The sequence below is a fragment of the Macrotis lagotis genome, chromosome 2 (genome assembly GCF_037893015.1).
Source record: "Macrotis lagotis isolate mMagLag1 chromosome 2, bilby.v1.9.chrom.fasta, whole genome shotgun sequence".
NCBI classification, from domain to species: Eukaryota; Metazoa; Chordata; class Mammalia; order Peramelemorphia; family Peramelidae; genus Macrotis; species Macrotis lagotis.
In genome coordinates, this window is record NC_133659.1 from 332,525,183 (window position 1) to 332,544,913 (window position 19,731).

The following is a 19,731-nucleotide window of genomic DNA, read 5'->3' on the forward strand; positions in this document are numbered from 1 at the left end:
TGCCTGTTTTTTGCTTCCGTTAAAACACTCTCGTTTCCTTCCACTCGTCCTGGCATGACATGAGATCGACCACATCCCTATCACCTCTCTCTTTCTAAAATGCAGATGCTTCCACAGGAGCTCTGATCAGCTGAGGACAGTGAAACTCTTTGGGATGCTATGCCATGCTCTTATAGAAACTAAAATAATGTTAACTTTTTTTAGCAGTTACATAGTTTTGTTGATTAATGGGATCCTAGATGTAGTGCTGGATGAGGTCAAGTCTGAACTTTTCATTTCCAGGAAACTGAATAAAGAAACTAAATGGCTTGCCCAGGGTCATACAATTAAAACATATTGGGTTTATAATTGATAAATGTTGGGATCCTTGACGCTTGAGCTATTGATTTTTTGAATCTGAGTAAAGAAATTTACATTTGTCCCTCTTCAGTTCCATCTTGTAGGTTCGGCCCACCATTCCAGTCTGATTTGCAATCCTGATTCTGCCACCACGGTGCTAGCTACCTCTGCCAGCCTTAAGTCTTCAGAGTCATAGGTAAGCATATATTTGGTGCCTAATTAATGACTTCAGAGCCATTATTTAAACATCACATACAACAGAACTAAGGGCAATCCAATGAGACAATAGAATGTCTGGCTAAGACACCGATCCATTCACTCCTTTCGGCAAAGATCATTTAACCTACTGTTAATCCCCCTTGATGTAGAAGCTTCCATCGTTCTCCTCTACATCTCAACACGTAGATAATGAGAGACTTTATGCAATATTTTGCCAAAATGTGCCCAAGATATCTATTGCCCAGTTTTCTGATAACCTGATTGAAAAGGTTGAGAGAATTAAGGGACAGTTCATGGTAGATAGAAACAGCTTCGAGGAGAAGAGTCTTAAAGCTCGGAAGACTGTGGAAAGGAGATGGGGCCATCCTAGATGGGAGCCAAGTTTTGGAGGTGGGAATGAGTCCACCATGTTCTAGGAATAGTGAAAGGACCAGTAGCCCTGGAGTACGGGGCTTTTACTGAGAAGAAACAGAATATAGGGAAAGCAAATCAGATTCAGACCATGGAGGACCTGGTGTGTCAGATTAAGGAATTTAAATATTATCAGCAAATAAAGGGAAATAGCATGGGACAGTGGAAAGGAGGGGGAACTGTATTTGGAGTTGGCAGTCTTGGGTTCAAATTTTAGCATAGATATTGACTATTTCTGTAATACCCTTTACCTCTGACCCTCAGTTTCTTCTTCTGAAAATGAGTGAAGTCCTGCCCATCATACCAACACAAATTAATATGTTCTGCAAATTCTAGCCTCTAAAAGGTTGGCAACTTGCCCAGGATTATATCTACTAATGACTATCAGGGGCAGAACTAGAACCCAGATCTTTATGGTCATTCTAGTCCCCTGTCTTTGAAGGTTACTGATAATTTTCCCTTCTCCATTGGGTCTCCAAACAAAACTTGTGAATGCTAAGTATTTTGTACCCATATTACAGATGAAGAAAATGGACCTCAGAGAGGGGAAAGTAGCATAGTAATGGCATCTGGGGGTGAGATTCAAACTCAGATGTCGCCAACCACCAGAGCTAACATTTTTTCCACCAAGCCAGGAGATGTGTCCCCTTTGACAATTACTCTATCTTAGAGCACCAGTTTTGGGGTCAGAAGGACCTGAGTTCAAATCTAGACTCAGACACCTGATACTAGTTGAATGACTTTGGGCGAGTCACTTAACCCCATTGCCTCACCAAAAAAAAAACAAAAAATGATTGCTTGGCAATCACCCTGTCAAGTGACACTTATAGGCCCCCTCTTAGGACTAAGATGTTAAAGGCATAAAATAAAAATACAAAAAAACCAAATTCTACCAAAATTCAGCTAGCTGAATAGTTTTACAAACAAGTAGCAGACTCCAGGTCAGGAAACCCAGGTGCTAGGCTGGTTTTTCAAAGCCCCGGAACGAGCCCACCAGCTTCCGTCCCTTCCTTTCTGCTCCTTCACTCTCTCCATGAAAAAACCCTCTCAGGAAGAAGAGAAGGATGATTAAAAAGAAGGAAAAGCATTCATGAGAAAAATGCAATCTAGGGAGCCAGGCAGGGCCTGCGGAGCCGGAAGAGGGGAAGCTGATTAAACTGGGATGGAGAAGGCAGAGGAGCCAAGCATCATTCCCCCCCCCCCAACCTTCCCTGGGAGTGGTGGCACAACTGCCCCATGCTTTCAGAGTCCCCAGCAGAGAGTGTTGGCCAAAGCCAGAGGGACCCCAGAGCTGATGGGGCCTCATGCATGGGGAGTAGGTATAGATTCAGAGTCTGAGGTCCAGGATTCAAATCCTGCCTCCATCACTTACTCCTAGTATAGCCTGGGGTATGTCATTTGCTCACTGTGAAATGAAGGTCTAGATGACCTCTAAGGTCCTTTCCAGCCCTATAGCTGCTCTCCTCTAGCCCTGTTTCTTCACCCTTACAATGAGAGGGTCTAGATCTGGGCTCCTGTATTACCATAGAGATTTTAGGGAAAGGCAGGGGCAGCCCCATCTCAAGGGTTCAGCTAGCAGCCTCTAGAGTCCCTAAGGATGGACAGACATGTCTGTCTCCTTGGCAGACAGTGAGGCCATGCCACAATGCCCACCTAGCTCTTCTCCTGCCCTTTGTAGGCAGCTCTCCACCCCTCCCCAAAGAATTCTCTGCCCACTAGTCACTTGTCATGGTGACATCCCTGCCAGCTACTTTCAGAAAGGCCGGAGCTGGGAGCCAGGATGAATGGCTGTTTGGGGAGCCGAGATGGGCATAGAAGGACCACAGGGCAGGGCCTGCCGGGCAGCCTCCTCTCCTGGCTCAGCATGACCAGATCAGCAACTAATGGATGATTGTTCTCTGAGTAACCATGGAGAATGGCCTCCCAGCCCCAGTGTTGCCTCGCTGCGTATTCCAGGAACAGATACTATCCTGGGGCTCAAAAGGGAAAGGTGAGTTAGTTATGGTCAGGGGAAAAGGGGAAATGGCCTGAATGGGCAAAATCAGTTTTAAAAGGGAAGTTTCTTGAAATGAGACAAGAGCATTGGTCTGGTTCGCTTCTCCACTTTGCCATTGCCTGATGGTGTGACCTTGGCAGGCTCACCTCCCTCTACCTCGGCTTCTTCCTCTTTCAAAGGAGGGGGTTGGAATGGACAGTAAGGTGTGAGATGGCTAGTGCCACCTAAGGAGTCCCTAATGTGGCACCTCCAGACCATCCTGAGGGCTAGCGGCAATCCCTGTCACAAGAGGGGATTGGCCTTGGTGGTTTTTCAGACTCTTCCCCATTCAAGACCAGAAGCCTTCTATGGGCATGACTGCCCCCATTTGCTGATGAATTGGCCAGAGCTGAAAGAAACCCTTGAGGCCACTGAGTTCAAACCGCCCCCCCCCATTTTATAGATGGAAATGTCAGACTCAGAGAGGGAAGTGACTTTCCCAGAGTCACCTAGGCAGCTAGTAGAACTGAGATTTGAAGGCAAAGCACAGGTAGGCTTAGCTCTGGCAAGGATCTCAGAGGGCTCTCAATTTACACATGGGGAAACTGAGACTGGAGTGAAGCACCTTGCCCAAGGTCACCCAGGGAGCCATTGACAGAGCTGGAATTCAAAGCCAGGCACCCCTGACTCCAGACCCCATCTCTGCCTGGTACCCTCATTCTGGGTATCCAAAGGAGAAAACCCTTGAGCCCAGAGATACTTCTAGAAAAGGCAGTTGTGGGTATGGGTGTGGGTAGGGAGGAGGAGGGTGAGGGCGGCTCCAGGAGACTGCCACTTGGAGCCCACCCATGCCAGTATTGTGGGGGCAGAGGGCCAATCCCAACTCCACAAGGGGCTTTGATTGATTAGTTGAAGTGGGGAGAAGTTGGGTTTGGAGGCTGGCTCAGTGGACCCTGCTGCCCCCTGCTGGCCAGAACCCATCCTACCTGCTACCAGGCTTCTTGGAGCCAGAGATGGAGCAGTTTTAATTCTCCTAAAAGATTAGACAGACTTAGACTTGGTGTAGGGCTTCAAATAGCAAACTTCTCTGGGGAGAGGGCCTGGGCTTTGGCCTCAGAAGCTCAGAAGCCCTGGGTTCCCACCCTCCCTCCCTGTGACTCTGGGCTCACCTTTCTGGATTTCACCTTCCCTGTTTTTCAGTTAAGGAGAAAGAGTACAGAATGAACAACAGATCTCCCACACAGATCTAGAAAACACACTAGACCAAGTCCCCATTGTGAAACATTTTTTCAAAGCATTCACAGAGAGATTTTCCAAGCCTAGGTTAGCTCAGGGAGACAATCAGGGAGGTCTGCAGACTCCAGGGTGGCCGTTATGCTCTCAGGCACTTGCACCAAGATAGGAGGAGGTTCCAGCCCATACAACACTGTGCATAATGAGGGAAGAGGTGCCAACCAACAGTTCTATTGATCATTTCTCAGATCCCTGTCGCAAATCCAGAGTGGAATGAGGAGGGGTCCTACACCTGAGGATGATGGTAGAGCAGGTGTAGACCCTGAGCTATGTATAGGAGCAAGTTCAGTAGTTGGATGACTCTGACCCCAGGACCCATCTGCAGGAGGCAGGAATCTCAGACCAAAGGAGAGTCTTTAGTTCTGTCCCTCAGAACCAGCCACTGATAGCGGTCAAGTCCAGCATCAGTCTACTGGAACTCCAACCACAGCAAACCCCAACATGTGCTGCTCTGACAGATCCTGGTCAGATCAGTAAGGTGGTGCTCAGACTTTGCCCGGGACAATGCCTCTTCAGGAGCATTGAAAACTTATAAGTCTCCTGCTTGTACTGTATCTGATATCGTGTTCAAACTTCAATACCCCAAGAAAACAACAGAAGGACCCAAGAGGACAAAAGCTCAGTCCAAATATTTCCTCCAGAAGTACATGGGACATAGCCCTAACATAAAACCCAAAGTCAGGAGATGGTTTGGAAAAATAAACAGCAACAACAAAAGCAACCTTTACAATAAGATCAAAAGGAAAGCAAGAATGACTATTGATGTTACTACTCATTATTTAATGCTAGAAATATTAGATAACTCAATAATGCAAGAAAAGAAATTAGGGAATAAACTGAGGCAAAAAAGGAAATAAAATTACCACTTTTGTGGATAATATAATGATTTACTTAAGAAATTCCTAAAGATTCAACTAAAAAATAATTAAAACCCTAGAAAACATAGGAATAAATGGCTATTTCCTCAAGTATTATTCAGGCAGTATTATTCAGGCAGAACTCCCTCTGGGGATTCTGTAAATTTTCAATATCAGCTCATTAATTAAGAGCTAGAAGAGGCCTTAGATGCCATATAGTTCCACTCTTTTATTTTTTATTTTGTTTTGTTTTGTTTTGTAAAGCAATGGGGTTAAGTGGCTTGCCCAAGGCCACACAGCTAGGTCATTATTAAATGTCTGAGGCTGGATTTGAACTCAGGTCCTCCTGACTCCAGGGCCGGTGCTCTATCCACTGTGCCACCTAGACACCCCCCACTCTTTTATTTTTACAGGTGAAAAAATTGAGGTTCATAAAGAAGAAATGACTTGCTTAAGGTCATGCAGTAATTAAGTAGAAGAGGGGTCCTGGGCTTCTTTTCATTTTACTACAGGACAATCACCTCCCTAGGGAGTTTAAACTTTCTTCAATAATGATAACAGTTAACATTAATATTGCCCTTATGTGCCAGCTAGGTATGAAGAAGATAAGAGTGGTGGACCTGGAGTTCAGAAAATTGAGTTTAAATCCAGCCTATCTGGGTGACCTTGGGCAAATCATTTAACCTTCTTTGCCTCAGTTTCTTCATCTGTAAAATGAGCTGGAGAAGGAAATGGCAAACCACTAGCTGTGGCACCGTGGGCAAGTCAACTTAACCTTCTTTGGAACAATGAGAGAACTAGACTCAGCAGCCTCTGAAGGCCCTTCCAGCTCTAAATCTATGATCTCTAAGTTACAGGGCCTCTATTTCCTCTGATGTAAAACTGCCCAGGTGGTTTCTGTAAGGCCCTGCCCCCAGGACAGGTATACATAGAGATGTTGATTTCTATTGCTTTGTTTAGGCCCTGTCCTTGCTGCTCTCAAGGGCTGGATGATCTCCTTAGGGATAGGACAGGTGTCCTGATGTCCAGGGATGACAGGGGAAAGGCTGGAATGGGGTCATCCTCCAGGGGGTGACCCTTAAACTGGACTCGAGCACAATTCTGAGAGGCAGCCATGAGGAGAGACAGTGTTACAGATGCGGGGTAAAGAGGGAGAGGCTGAGAGATTTTGCACATCGGGGAAGGACAGCCTATGAGGTGCAGAGAAGGGAAAGTCATGGTCCACAGTCACAAAGATAATGTCAGAGGTAAGACTGGAACCCAGGTCTTCCTGCCTCCAAGTCCAGTGTTCTCTCTACCACATCAGGAAGAGAGAAAGGGATGTCATCACCCTTAATACACATTTGAGGAAGTAAACTGGAGTGATCAGTAATCAATCTATCTGGAGGAGCCCGTAGCTGGGATGTCAGTCATCACTCACCACCAGGCTCTAGATTAGATTCAGGACCAGGCCCCTGCTGGCCATCTTCTTCAATCCCATAGAGAGGAGTGTGACTGATGCTGCCAGTGTCTATCAGAGGCATGCCAGATTGTGGGCCATAGCACCCCCCCCCAACCCCAGGCATCCCCGACTGTTTCTACTCCAGCCCAGGAGGCCCCCTGGCCTCCCCTTCCCTTGTCTGGAGCCCTTGTCTCCAGCCCATGACCTGGCTACTTGGCTCAGACAGGATGACGTAGAAGTGGGGAAACCTTCCCACTCAGAGATGCTGTCCCAGTTTACTCATGATTGAAAGTAATTCCTGCAGGAGAGTTGTTTGGTAGCCAGCCTCCAATGAGTGAGGGGCAGTCACATTTTTAGCGGCGGCAGCAAAAATGTTTTTGATGCTAAACTGCAGCTTGGAGGATTCTTATCTTCCTGGTGTCGCAGAGCCCAAGGACTCCCCAGGTCACAGAAGCTAAGTCTGGAACCGTAACAAGATAAATCTTTAGCTCCAATTCAACAGCCGGTTACTAGGCATCTGTTACAGCTCATATCTGCAGCCCTTGGGCATTATTATTTTCTCATTAGTAGGTATTAATATTATCTCATCTGATCCTCCCAGCATCCCTGGGAGCTCAGAGATAGTATCAGCCCCATTGAAGAGTTGAGGAAACTGAGACAAACAAGGCTAAATGATTTGCCCGAGGTTTTGTTCAGCCATGTTCAACTCCTCTTTGTGACTTCACTTGGGGTTTTCTTGGCAGAGATATTAGAGCAATTTACAATTCTCTAGGTCATTTGACAGATGAGGAAACTGAGGCAAGCAGACTGGAGTGACTTGTCTGGGTCACATAGCTGATAATTTGTCACTTCCTTCTCCAACTTATTTGACAGATGTGGAAACTGAGGCAAACAGGGTGAAGTGTCTAAGGCCAGACTTCCTGATGTCAGGCCCAAATCACCATCTTATTGCCTCTTCTCTTTACCTGGCAGTCTATCAGGCCCTGGCGGCAATCGAGCTTTCATTCTCCTAGGGGTAAGCAACATATACACAGTATGATACAGTGGAGAGAGAGAGAGAGAGAGAGAGAGAGAGAGAGAGAGAGAGAGAGAGAGAGAGAGAGAGAGGAAAATCTAGAGGACCTGGGTTCAAATCCCCAACTCTACTACCTTTTTATCTGTGTGACTTGAAAGAAGTCATTTGGAGCCTCAGTTTCCTCATTTGTAAAATGAAGGAGCTAGACCAAATGTCCTCTGAAGTCCTTTCTGGCTCTGAAATCTGTGAACCCACATGGGGGAATGGGGGTACAGACAGCAAGGGATGAAGAAAGGTTTTGTGTGTAGGACCTTGGAGAGAGGTAAGGGATCTAAGAAGCAGAGCTGATGGACGGCACTGCAGATAGCGATAACAGCCCAGGCAAAGGCTCAGAGATGGGAGATGGTTCCTCGTGGATAGGGAGCAGTTTGGTAACTGGAGGTGTTTCTATCAGGATGAGGAATGTAAAATCAGCTTGGAAAACCAGGTTGTAGCCAAACTATGGAGGACTTTAGATGCTAAGCAGAGACTTTTCTCTTTTTCTAGAAGCCATAGGGAGCCAGAGCAGCTTGTTGAGCAGAGGAATGACAGGATTGAAGCTTTTAGAACTCAGAGGCCATCTATCCCAACCCTTTCTTTTTACTGACGAGGCCCCTGGGGACAGTGACTTGACTTTCTTCCCCCTGAACCATCCTGCCTCTAGGTCTGTGTTTTAGTAATCTCAATGTGGCAGCTGTAGGAGGAATGAACCAGAGGCAGAGAGACTAATAAGAAAGCTAATGTGATAGTCTGGCTAAGAAGGGAAGGCCTTAGACACACTGGTGATTTGGAATTACTGGTGACAGTAATTCCAAGAATTTAGAAAGCCTTTCTTTCTTCAAGTATTTCATAAATGAGCTCACTTATCCCTGACAATGTCCTCAGTGGATTTGAGTTCATTTATTAAGTGCCTCCTGTATACGTACTACTGAACCAGGTACTGAAGTTCTGAGGTAATGATGAAAATACAAGAGCTGTGTTCAAGGAGGATGTGAACAGAAGAAATGATAGAAGGTAATTCGAGAACAAAGACCAAGGACTATTCCCTTTAATTTAGGAAAAAATAAACCTGACATTGTCTGATCTTACTATCTCTTATACTTGATGTTTCTTCCTTAAGGACATGGTTTCTCTCTCATCGCACTCAATTTGGATCAATGTACAACATGGAAACAATGGAAAGACTACCAGACTGCCTTCTGGGGGGGGGGGAGCAAGAATGGGGAAAAATTGTAAAAACTCAAAATAAATACAGTCTTTATAATTCAAAAAAAAAAGGTAACTTGAGGAGCAAGAAAAGGGTAGTCATCTCAGAGGAGGTGTCCCCAAGCTGAACTTTGGAGAACTGGATAGAAGGTAGCTTTTATAAGCCCCTTTTTAGAACTAGTAAAACCAAGATCTTAGAGGTGAGTGGACTTGCCCAGATAATTTCACTGAACATAACAAAACCGAAACTAGACCATCCAACTCCCCATGAAGGCGTCTTTCCATTCTCTAGACCATGGGTGTCCAACCTTGTAAGCTCTTCTGGTCACGTTGCCCAACGAAAACTGCTCAAGGGCCACATATGGAATTTAATATTTATGCCATAAAAATGCTCACTCTGGTCTAGTTGCCATGGAAAAACCTCTACAAAATTTGTAGGACAGTCTCTGTCTCCCCCCCACCCTGCCTGCCCCTCCCACTTCAAGTCTGAGGGTTTAGCCTAATCCTGGGTCATTATCAGAAGGAAACAGACTTGACAGAAGATGTGGGTGGCAGGCCTGGCAAGGGCCCCAAAGGGGGGAAAAGAGATAAAGGGGAAATGGAGAGGCTGAGGAGAGTTGTCTCCCTATGCCCTTGAGGCCAGCAGCCAACCCTTGGGAGGACCTCTAGAAGGCAGGGCCTTCTCAAGGATTCTAGGGCCTGAGGTAGAAAAAGGCCCCCTTCGGGTGGAGTTTCCCTCTCTGGAGTTACAAGAACAGTCAGATGGCACTCTCCATGGACTGGTCCAAGGACCCCGAAGCCCACCAGCTGGGCAGCAGCCCCTCCCCAAGCAGACAGGAGGAATAACAGAATTATCTCTCTTCCCCCAGCCCAGGATGGAGGCCATTGCCAAGTTTGATTTCAACGCCTCTGGAGAGGATGAACTAAGTTTTCATACAGGAGATGTTCTGAAGGTAAGACACAGAACCCCAGGACACACATTTTTTTAGCTTCTTAGAGGAAGAACAGTCCGAGTCATCAGCCCAACACTGGATGGCTATGCCCATTAGGCGCTGCGCCATTTTCCTCTAAGAATGAGTTTGATGAATGAACAAAAACAGCCCAGGATGGCAATCGAACTCTGATTCATTGCAAGTTTGGTCTGGGAGAACAGAGAATAAAACTCATCTTCCTTTTCCCATATGGGCATGGAATGTTGAATAGACTGAAAGTTTCAGTCCCTAAGCCCTGGTCTGTCAGCTTTTTACTTTATTATGAAGAGGAGTTCTACTGTGAGGAATATTTTGAGAAATAATTTTAAAGGGGGCAAGAGATTAAAAGTGTCCATAAAACATTGCAAAGTCAGTTAAATGCAGGACAGTTTCATAGAATAAGTAGATGAGGTGTGGTCGAATAAACCCCATGACCTCAGAGTCTGTTTTAGGGGATTTTTGCTTCAGCTCTTAGAGTGGGAGTGAGATGCTTTCTTGGCTAATAGAAAAAGGGAACCCTCAGAATTTTGATCTAGAAGAGATATTGGGGATTATCTAGTCCCAGCCTCATTTTGCGGAGGAGTCAGAGAAAGGAAGTCACCTCCCCAAGGCCTTCTGATTAGTGGTCATGGCCAAACTCAATGACCCATGGCTCCAATGGGTCACAGCCTGACCAGGCCTTGGGCCAGCTTCAGCAGTTGCCACAGACAGATGCTCAGTAATTCAGCTGGTCAACCACTGTCTAAAGATGGACCAAATGGTGACCACAAGGGAAAAAGAGCCAATTCAAGGCCTTGCCATCAGCAGCCTCTAGACTTGCCCTTCCTGCTAGTGGGAGGGAGGTGTCTTGGCTGGTCCATGGATGTCAGCCTGCCTCCAGACCTCCCTGAGCTTGCGTTCTGCTGATTCCCCAGCACTGTCCTCCCTCTTTCATTAGGGCTTCCCTTCCAGCATCCTTGTCCTATCCTCCTTCCATTCCCCCAAAACTCAGGCTTCGAGACTTCCATGTGGCCTTTCCTACTCCCCCAAGAAGCATCTCTCACTCTGGATCTATAGCCCGGGGAGCTACCTTCTCAGAGAAAGGGAAAGGGTCTTGTCAGTAGAAGCCCAGTCACTGGAGACCCATCAGAGAAGGACAAACAGCCCGGGGTCTCCTAGGAAAGGGTGCTGGATCTGGAGTCACAAAAACCTGGGTTCAAAACTTGCCTAGCCCTCTTCCTAGCTGTGTTACCCTGGGCAAGTCAGTCTACTCACTAAGCCTCAGCTTGCTTATGGGTAAAATGAGTATAAAAATACTTGTAGGATCTACCCCGAAACGTTATTGTGGGATTCCTAACAGAATGCATGTGAGGGGCCTCACAAAGCTGGAAACATCATTATGTTGTTGTCACTGTGGGTACTGCTCATCCTTTGTATTCAAAGAGGACCAAGAATGTTTTGACTTAATGTGATTTGGATTTAGGTGAAGTGGAGCTGTGCAAAGTGGGTGGGGGGGGTGCGGGGGGTGCCCCCCTTACCCCACCTCTGGTTTATTGCCTAGTTGGGTCTCCCAGTATAAACACTCTTTCTTGATTCTTGGAAATCATATCAAAGGATTTGTTATTTTCTCTTCCTTTCTCTCTCTCTTTCTCTCTCTCTCTCTCTCTCTCTCTCTCTCTCCCTCCCTCCCTCCCTCCCTCCCTCCCTCCCCCCTTTTCTTTCTCTCTGTCTCTCCCTCTTTCTGTTTCTCTCTCTCTTTCTGTCTCTGTGTCTCTCCCTCTTCCCTTCTCCCCTTCTCTTCCTCTCATTCCTCCTCCCTCTTCTCCTCTTCCCACCCCTCTTCCTCCTTCTTTTTCTTCTTCTTCCTCTATCGGCTTTGCTAGTAATGCTAATTTCACAGAATGTGTGGAAATGGCACAGCTGTGAATAGCCTTATTCCAGTCAGCCTTGGGAACACAAGAGTGAGCAGAATTGACCCTTGCACCAAACTCTGCTAAACGCCACACGGATGTGATAACATTCACAGTAATAATTTATCAGGGGAGGGAGTGCAGCTAGTGGAAGAATGTGGATTTGGAGCCAGAAGATTTGGGTTCAAATTCTTCTCTGCACACACTACCTATGTGGCTGTGGACAGGTCAATCCACCCTTCTGGACCCCAGTTTCCTCCTCTATAAAATAAGAGGTTTGAGGGGCAGCTAGATGACACAGTGGATAGGGCACTGGCCCTGGAGTCAGGAGGACCTGACTTCAAATACAACCCCAGATGCTTCATAATTGCCTAGCTGCATGGCCTTGGGCAAATCACTTAACCCTATTACCTTAAATAAATTTTAAAAAATTTAAAATAAAAAAGTTGGACTGAATGATTTCTAAGGTCCCTTGTAGCTCTCATACTTTAAGCCTGTGAACCCCTGGGAATTGATAAAATCAGCAAGAGAGTACAGAGAGAAGAGAAGAGAAGAGAGCCCCAAGGCAGAGAAGGATGTGCACACTGTTTTTGCTTTACACATTTAATCTCAACATGCTTCTTCCCATCATGCCTCGAGGCAGACTTAGTAGGACTTTTAGAAGTTCATTGGGGAAAAAAATTAAAAAGAAGTTCAGTGGAGAGAACAGTCTGTGGAGCCTGAGGAGCTGAGTTCAAATTCTGCCTCTGACATTTACTATCTGAGTGGCCTTGGGCAAGTCACTTCCCTTCCCTGGGCCTCAGGTTGTCCATCTGGAATATGAATGAGTTCAACTGTTTGTTCTTTAAAGTCTCTTCTGACTGAGTCCAAGATCCTGGGTCTTCAGGATCCACCCAGCCTTCCATGACGCCTCTCTCTTTCCACACCCACTCTCTTCCCTTTGCCTTAGAAGGTAACAAACATTCATTAAGCACCTGCAGTATGCCAGAATTTTGCTACGTGCAAATAGCTTTTCATTTGATTCTAGAAGGTTATGGTTTTATAAAGATGAAGATGCAGTAAACCTCAGGTTCTTTGACATCACTCACTTACCCTGAACTCTCTGCTGGCTCTCAGGTAATGGGTGTAGAAGATAAGAAAGCCAAACTGATGGGGAGATGAGAACAGGAAACAGGAGGCCCCTTGCCACAGTGATAGAAGGAAACCACCATGCACCATACCCTCAACCCAGACTCAGAAAGGAAAGGAATGAAAGACTGACTCTAGCACAGCCTGAATGGCCTGCCAAGGAACTGAGCTGGAAAACCAAGCTCCCAGTCCTTCAAGTGTTGGGCTACCAAAGTAGATTAGGGGAAAGTCAGAACAAAAGGCCTGCAAAGTCCTCTGGCAGAAAGAAGGAGCAAGATGAGGTGTGGTGGACCTCTAAAATTTGCACCCTAGGGCAGAGACCCAGTTGCCTACCCTGGTGATGGCTCTGCATCTTCCTACCCACATGACGTTAGACAAGTCCCCAACTTCCCCATTTGTAAAATGAGGAGGTCAGCCTGCAACATCTTCAAGGTCCCTCCTTAGTTTAAATTTTGTAATCCAGACATGGCCCATGGTTCTAAATTATTTTGTATTACCCTCACTTAACTATGCACAGAACATCAGCTGCCCAGGCTGAACTCCCTGGGCCTGCCCGTGGGGAGGAAGGGATTCTCAGGAGTGAGATGCTCCTGGGTCTTTGATGTGAGCCCAGATCCCTGGCCTTGAATGCTGATTGTCTCTTACAGGTGCTCGGACACGCACACTCTCAGAGACTTGCCAAGGTGTGCAAGGCCCGGGAAGCTCTTTCATGGTAATTTCTTGAGCTGTCAAAGACAGGACCCATTTTTATTCTCTCAGTCCAATCTATTAAGTTCAAAGCTTCTGCACACAGCATTTTGAGAGAGATTCTGACCCCGTCCTTGCTTCTCTGAGCTGTGGTTTTCCATCACCATCACACCACCCATTTGAAGAGTACTTTATAACTAGGCATCATTTCCAGATACATTCTCCCACTTTGAGCCTCAAAACTGCCCTGAGAGGGAGGGAAAGAAGGATGGGAATAGTCCATTTTTCAGATGAGAAAACACAGAGAGGTCCTAGTCTAGACTCACTTAATGGGAGGTGTGTCAATGCACCCTTCAAGATTTGAGAAGCACTTTCAGTTCATCATCACAACAACCCTGGGAGACGGATGCTTTTATTATTCTCATCTAATAGATGAGGAAACTGAGGCATAAAGAGAGTCAATGATTTGCTCAAGGTCAAATAGCTAAAAAAAAGTTAGATCAGGATTTCAACCAGAGCTTCCTTTTTAACATTTTATTTTTATTTTTTCTCACATGTAAACAAAATTTTTAACATTTATTTTTTTAAATTTTGAGTTCTAAATTTTCTCTGTTCCCTCTCCAGTTCATGAGAAGACAAAAAATTTGATATCAGTGTACAGTCACACAAAACATTTCCACATGAATCATGTTGCAAAAGAAGATTCACATCAAAAGAACTAGAATATTAAAGGTTTTTTAAGTATGTTTTGGGAGAAGCTAAGTGGTGCAATGAATAGAGCACTGATCAGGGAGTCAGGAGGACCTGAGTTCAAATCCAGCCTCAGACACTTATTACTTACTTAGCTGTATGACCTTGGGAAAGTCACTGAACTCCACTGCCTTGCAAAAACAAAAAACAAAAAAGTATGTTTTGAGCTGCTTTTCAACTCCATTAGTTCCTCCATGAGTTCTTTGAGACTGCCTTGGATCATTGTATTGTTGAGAACAGCTATGTCACTCACAGTTGGTCATCATACAATATTGCTGCTGCCCTGTACTGTATATTCAACTGGTTCAGCTCACTTCACTTCATATCAGTTCATATTAGTCTTCTTAGATTTTTCTAAGAGCCTCCTGCTCATTACCACATTCTATCACAATCATAGATCACAACTTGTTCAGCCATTCCTCAATTGATAGTCATAACCTCAATTTCTAAATCTTTGCCACCACCAAATGTACATGTGAATGTTTTCCCTTTTTTATGATCTCAGACCTAGTAGTGTTATTGTTGGAGCAGAGAATATGTTGAGATTTATAGCCCTCTTTTCCGTAATTCCAAATTGTTCTTCAGAATAGTTGGATCAGTTCACAACTCCACCCATTAATGTACCAGTTTTCCCACATCTCCTCCAACATTTGTCATTTTCCTTTTCTATCACATTAGTCAATCTGATAGGTTTGAGGGTGGTACCTTAGAGATGTTTTAATTTGCATTTCTCTAATCAATAGTGATTTTGAGTATTTTTTCATATGATTATAGATAGCTTTGATTTCTTCTCTGAATACTACCAGTTCATATCCTTTCACTATTTCTCAATAGAATGGCTCATATTCTTATAAATTTGACTTCATTGTCTATATATTTGAGAAATGAAGCCTTTATCAAAGAAACTCGCTGTAAAAACAATTTTCCCAGTTTCTTGCTTCCCTTCTAATCTTGGCTATATTGGTTTTGTTTGTGCAATACCATTTTAATTTGATATAATCAAAACTATCAATTTTATATTACCTAATGCTCTTTTTTGGCAACAAATTCTTCCCTTATCCATAAATCTTCCACTCTTCCTTAATTTTCCATTTGACCTTATTTTAGTTTCTGCCAAATTACTTTTCAATTTTCCCAGAAATTTTTTCAGATAGTGATTTCTTGTCCCAAAATTTTAGATCTTTGCATTTATCTAACACTAGATTGCTATAGTCATTTAATACTGTGTCTTATGTACCCTATCTATTCCACTGACCGACTACTTTATTTCTAGGTTAGTACCAGATTATTTTGATGATGGCCACCATAATAAAATTTGAGACCTGGTACTGCTAAGCCACATTCCTTTCACATTTTCTTTCACTGATTCCTCAAAATAATTTTGTTCTTATTTTTCCTATCTCTGTAAAATATTTTTTTTTTTGGTAATTTGATTGTGGTTGTTTGTCCATCATTCTTGAGGAAGACCATAATGTAAGGGAGGTGATGCCATGATACACATATGAATTGAATATGAGTGTGGGGGGGGTGCAAAGTCACCAGTCTCACTTTCTCCTCAGTAGCTGTCTAGGTCCAGTGGCCAGTAGGAATCAGGACAACTAATGATGGCTCTGCATGTGAGACAGTCAGGATTAAGTGACTTGACCAAGGTCACACAGCTAGTAAGAGTCAAGTGTCTGGGGTTGGATTTAAACTCAAATCCTCCTGACTCCAAGGCCAGTACTCTGCACCATCTAGCTGCTCTTTTGATTGGTATTGTAATTTGATTGGTATGACACTGAATAAGTAAGTTAATTTAGATATTTTATATTGACCCAGTCTACCTAAGCCATGAATAGTTTTCTCTTATTGCTTAGATATGACTTTATTTGTGGGGAAAATGTTTTGTTATTGTATTCATATATAGTTAATTCCTGGTTTGCTTCAGCAGGTAGCCTCCCAAGTATTTTATATGATCTGCAGTTCTTTTAAATGAAATGTTTCTTTCTACCTCTTCCCGCTGGATTTTGTTGGTAATATATGAAATGATTTTCTATCCTGCAATGTTCTTGAAGTTATTATTTCAACTAGTTTTTTAGTTGATACTCTAGGATTCTCTTAAGTAGACCATTATATCATCTTTGTTTCCACATGGCCTATTCTAATTCCTTCGATTTCTTTTTCTTCTCTTTTTGCCATAGCATTTCTATAACAACATTGAATAGCAATGATGGTAATGGATGGCCTTGCTTCACCTCTGATCTTATTTAGAAAGACTTCTAGTTCATCCCCATTACAGATAATGCTAGCTGATGTTTTTAATTTTTTTTTAATTTTTATTTAATTAAGGCAATGAGGTTTGAGTGACTTGCCCAAGGTCACATAGCTAGGCAGTAAATAATATCTGAGGCCAGATTTAAACTCAGGTCCTCCTGACTCCAGGGTCATCCACTACACCACCTAGCTGCCCCTGGCTGATGAATTTAGATGGATAATTGTATTTCATTTTAAGAAAAGCTCCATTGATGCTTTATAGTGTTTTTAAGTGTTGTATTTCATCAAGAATTTCTTCTGCATCTATTGAGGTAATCATATGATTAGTGTTGATTTTGTTATTGACATAGTTAATTATGCTGATAATTATCCTAATATTGAACTAGCCCTGCATCCCTGGTATAATTCTCACCTTTTCATAGTGTCTGATCTTTGAGATGTATTGTTTTAATCTCCTGGCTAATATTTTATTTTAAAATGTCGTACCATTATTCATTAGGGAAATTAGTCTATACTTTTGTCTCTGTGTTTGCTTACATTTGTGTCATATGACCACATTTGTATCATAAAAAGAATTTGGTAAGACTCCTTCTTTGCCCATTTTCCCAAATAGTTTATATAGTGTTGGAATTCATTGTTCTTTAGCAGAATTCATTTGTGAATCCATCTGATCCTGGGGATTTTTTCTTAAGGAGCTCATTTATGTCTTGTTCAATTTCTTTTTCTAAGATATGGTTATTTAAGTATTCTGTTTTCCTCTTCTGTTATTCTGCGCATTTGATTTTTTAAAAATATTCATCCATTTCATTTAGATTGTCAGATTTATTAGTATATAGACTTCTAACACCTCTTGACATGGACCCTTGGAACAACACATAGGAAAATAATTGTCTTTCTATGTCTCCCCAGGGCCATTTGCTTTCTACTGACTCTTCATCACCCACACCCTAGGGAAAAAGAGGGGGCTCTGGGCCTTACTTTGCTCACCCAAACAGCCAGGGCTGACCAGAAGACCAAGCATATGGTTATTGTCCCATAACCTCCCCATTAGCATCCCATAATGGTACCAGGTCCCTCCCAGGATGAGGATTTTATCTCCATAAAGTCATTATTAAAAGCAGGTACAGATGAACTGATTTTTCCCTCTTTAAAAAAAAAAGTCCTATTGTTATTATCATCTTTGATTTTTATCACAGTGGATAGCCCAACCCTGGAGTCAGGAAAACAAGTTCAGATCCAGCCTCAGACACATAATACTTACTAGCTCTGTGACCTTGAGCAAGTCACTTCACCATGATTGGCTCATATCTGGGGTCGTCTCCAGTTGTCTTGGTTCCTATCTGGCCACTGGACCAGAGGAGAAAGTGAGGCTGGTGACTTAGCGCAGCTCTCTGTCCCTTTAATCCAATTCATATGCTTGTCTTGGCATCACCCCCCCCCCTCCGCTGCCATGGTCTTCTTCAACAGCTACAACAATTTACAGGACACTAAGGGGTGAAGTGGGTAGAACAGCAGACTTGGAGTCAGAAAGTCAGATCTTGCTTCAGACACTTTACTAACTGTGTGATTCTGGACAAGTCACTTCAATGTTTCTTTTCCTCAGTTTCCTCATCTGTAAAATGGAGATAAAACAGTAGCCCCTTATTTGCAGAGTTGTTGTGATGATAAAATGAATTTATATACATATAGAGATCTCTGCAAACCTTGAAATATTCTATAAATGCTAGTTATTATATTTCCATTAAATTGTGAGTTCCATGATGGAAGTAATTGTCCTTTACTTCCTTAGAAGGCACTACTAAGTAAATGCTGATTGATTGAATGAAATATAGCCCTTTACTCTTCCCTTCATTTTTAAATAAGAAAAAAAAGTTCAGTAAAGCCAACTCTGTTGGTGTATAGACTATTCCACACCCATAATTCCCCACCTTGACAAAGAAGAAAGGAAGGCTCCTTTTCTCCTTTTCTCTGAGGCCAAGCTTGACCATTCTAATTACATGGTTAATTTTTTTTTCCATCAAACTTTGCAGAATTGTCATATCCCTTTCCCAGGCCCTTCAGGAAGCCTGTCAGCTGCCCCTAACACTCAGAACATTTCTCAGCCCCTCTTTGGGACCCAACAGATGCCTCCCATTCAACCATTCCCTGGCAAATCTCTTCCCTTGAATGATGAGCCCTCTTTTGGCAAAAAGCTGAAAGACCCAGCTGGTCTCTGAATTACCTAAAGATGTTCTCAAGAGTTCTTTGTTTGGTAGTGGGGGAGATGCTGACTTTCACCTTTGGTCAAGAACCAGGGCAGGCCAATAACACAGAGGAGCTATGTTCCCAGGCAGGCCTCGTGGTGTTGTTCAGTCGTTTCAGTCATGTTCAACTCTTCATCACCCCGTCTTGGACCTTTTTTTTTGGAGTAGTTTGTCTTTTCCTTCTCTAGCTCATTTTACAGTGACTTGCCCAGGGTCACACAGTCACAAAGTGTCTGAGACTGATTCCAAGCTTAGTACTCTATGTCACAGCATCACCTAGCTGCCCAGGTAACCCTCACAATTTACTCTAAAGTCTTTCTCAAAGAAGAATTCCAGTAAAAATGATCCTAAGATACCCTGGCCAATTAACTCTCCTGCTCATAAATCCTCAGTGGCTCCCTACCACCTCTAGGAAAAGACATAACCACACTCTTCAGTCTGGTACAGAAGACCTCTATAATCTGGCTCCAACTTTGTCCTAGAAGAGGTCTGTCTGTCCTTTTTCTTCCAGACCCAGCCCAAAGGGTAACTCAGACCCAAAACCAGTGAGTCAGAGGCAACCAGGTCATTCCCAGATGGTGCTTAAGAAAATATCTTTATGCTGGCTATGGCATCCCCAGATGTATCCCCCAGTCCTCTCAGTGATGCTGTTCATTGGCAAGGCCACCGTCTGTAAGAAAAAAACTGTCTCAACCAAAGGGGCCCCATCTCATGAGCCCCCAATTGTTCCCTTACACAAATTACAAGCTCTGGATTTTAGTTCAGACTAGGACTCTGGATGTTTCTTCAATAGTGACAAATCATCTCCCACCTCTGGGAATTTGCATTAAACTGTACTTCAAGAGTGGGGCAGACCTTCCCCAGGACCCCTCTCCAAATTCTTCCTTTGACTCCTGGATCCCCTCCTCCATGGAACCCATCCGGAGTTCCCCTTTCCACCTCATTAATACTACATCTTTTCTCGTTACCCTCTATTTACTTAACTGTGAATAAACTGAATCTCCAAGACACTGTA

The 19,731-nt window shown here is 43.8% G+C and overlaps 1 protein-coding gene across 7 annotated transcripts in view; it reads left to right on the forward strand.

The window, feature by feature from the left end:
* Nucleotides 1–19,731, forward strand: part of GRAP2 (GRB2 related adaptor protein 2) — a 96,977-nt gene that overhangs the window by 58,247 nt on the left and 18,999 nt on the right. For 4 of the 7 annotated variants that reach the window (XM_074226977.1, XM_074226978.1, XM_074226975.1 and 1 more), the window contains 2 exons: nt 431–535; nt 9,665–9,748. In XM_074226977.1, coding sequence (XP_074083078.1) covers nt 9,671–9,748 — 78 coding nt within the window. In that variant the 5' untranslated portion in view covers nt 431–535; nt 9,665–9,670. Of the gene's footprint in view, nt 1–430; nt 536–9,407; nt 9,749–19,731 lie in introns of those variants that run through there. The other 3 variants (XM_074226980.1, XM_074226981.1, XM_074226979.1) reach the window with 2 other exon arrangements.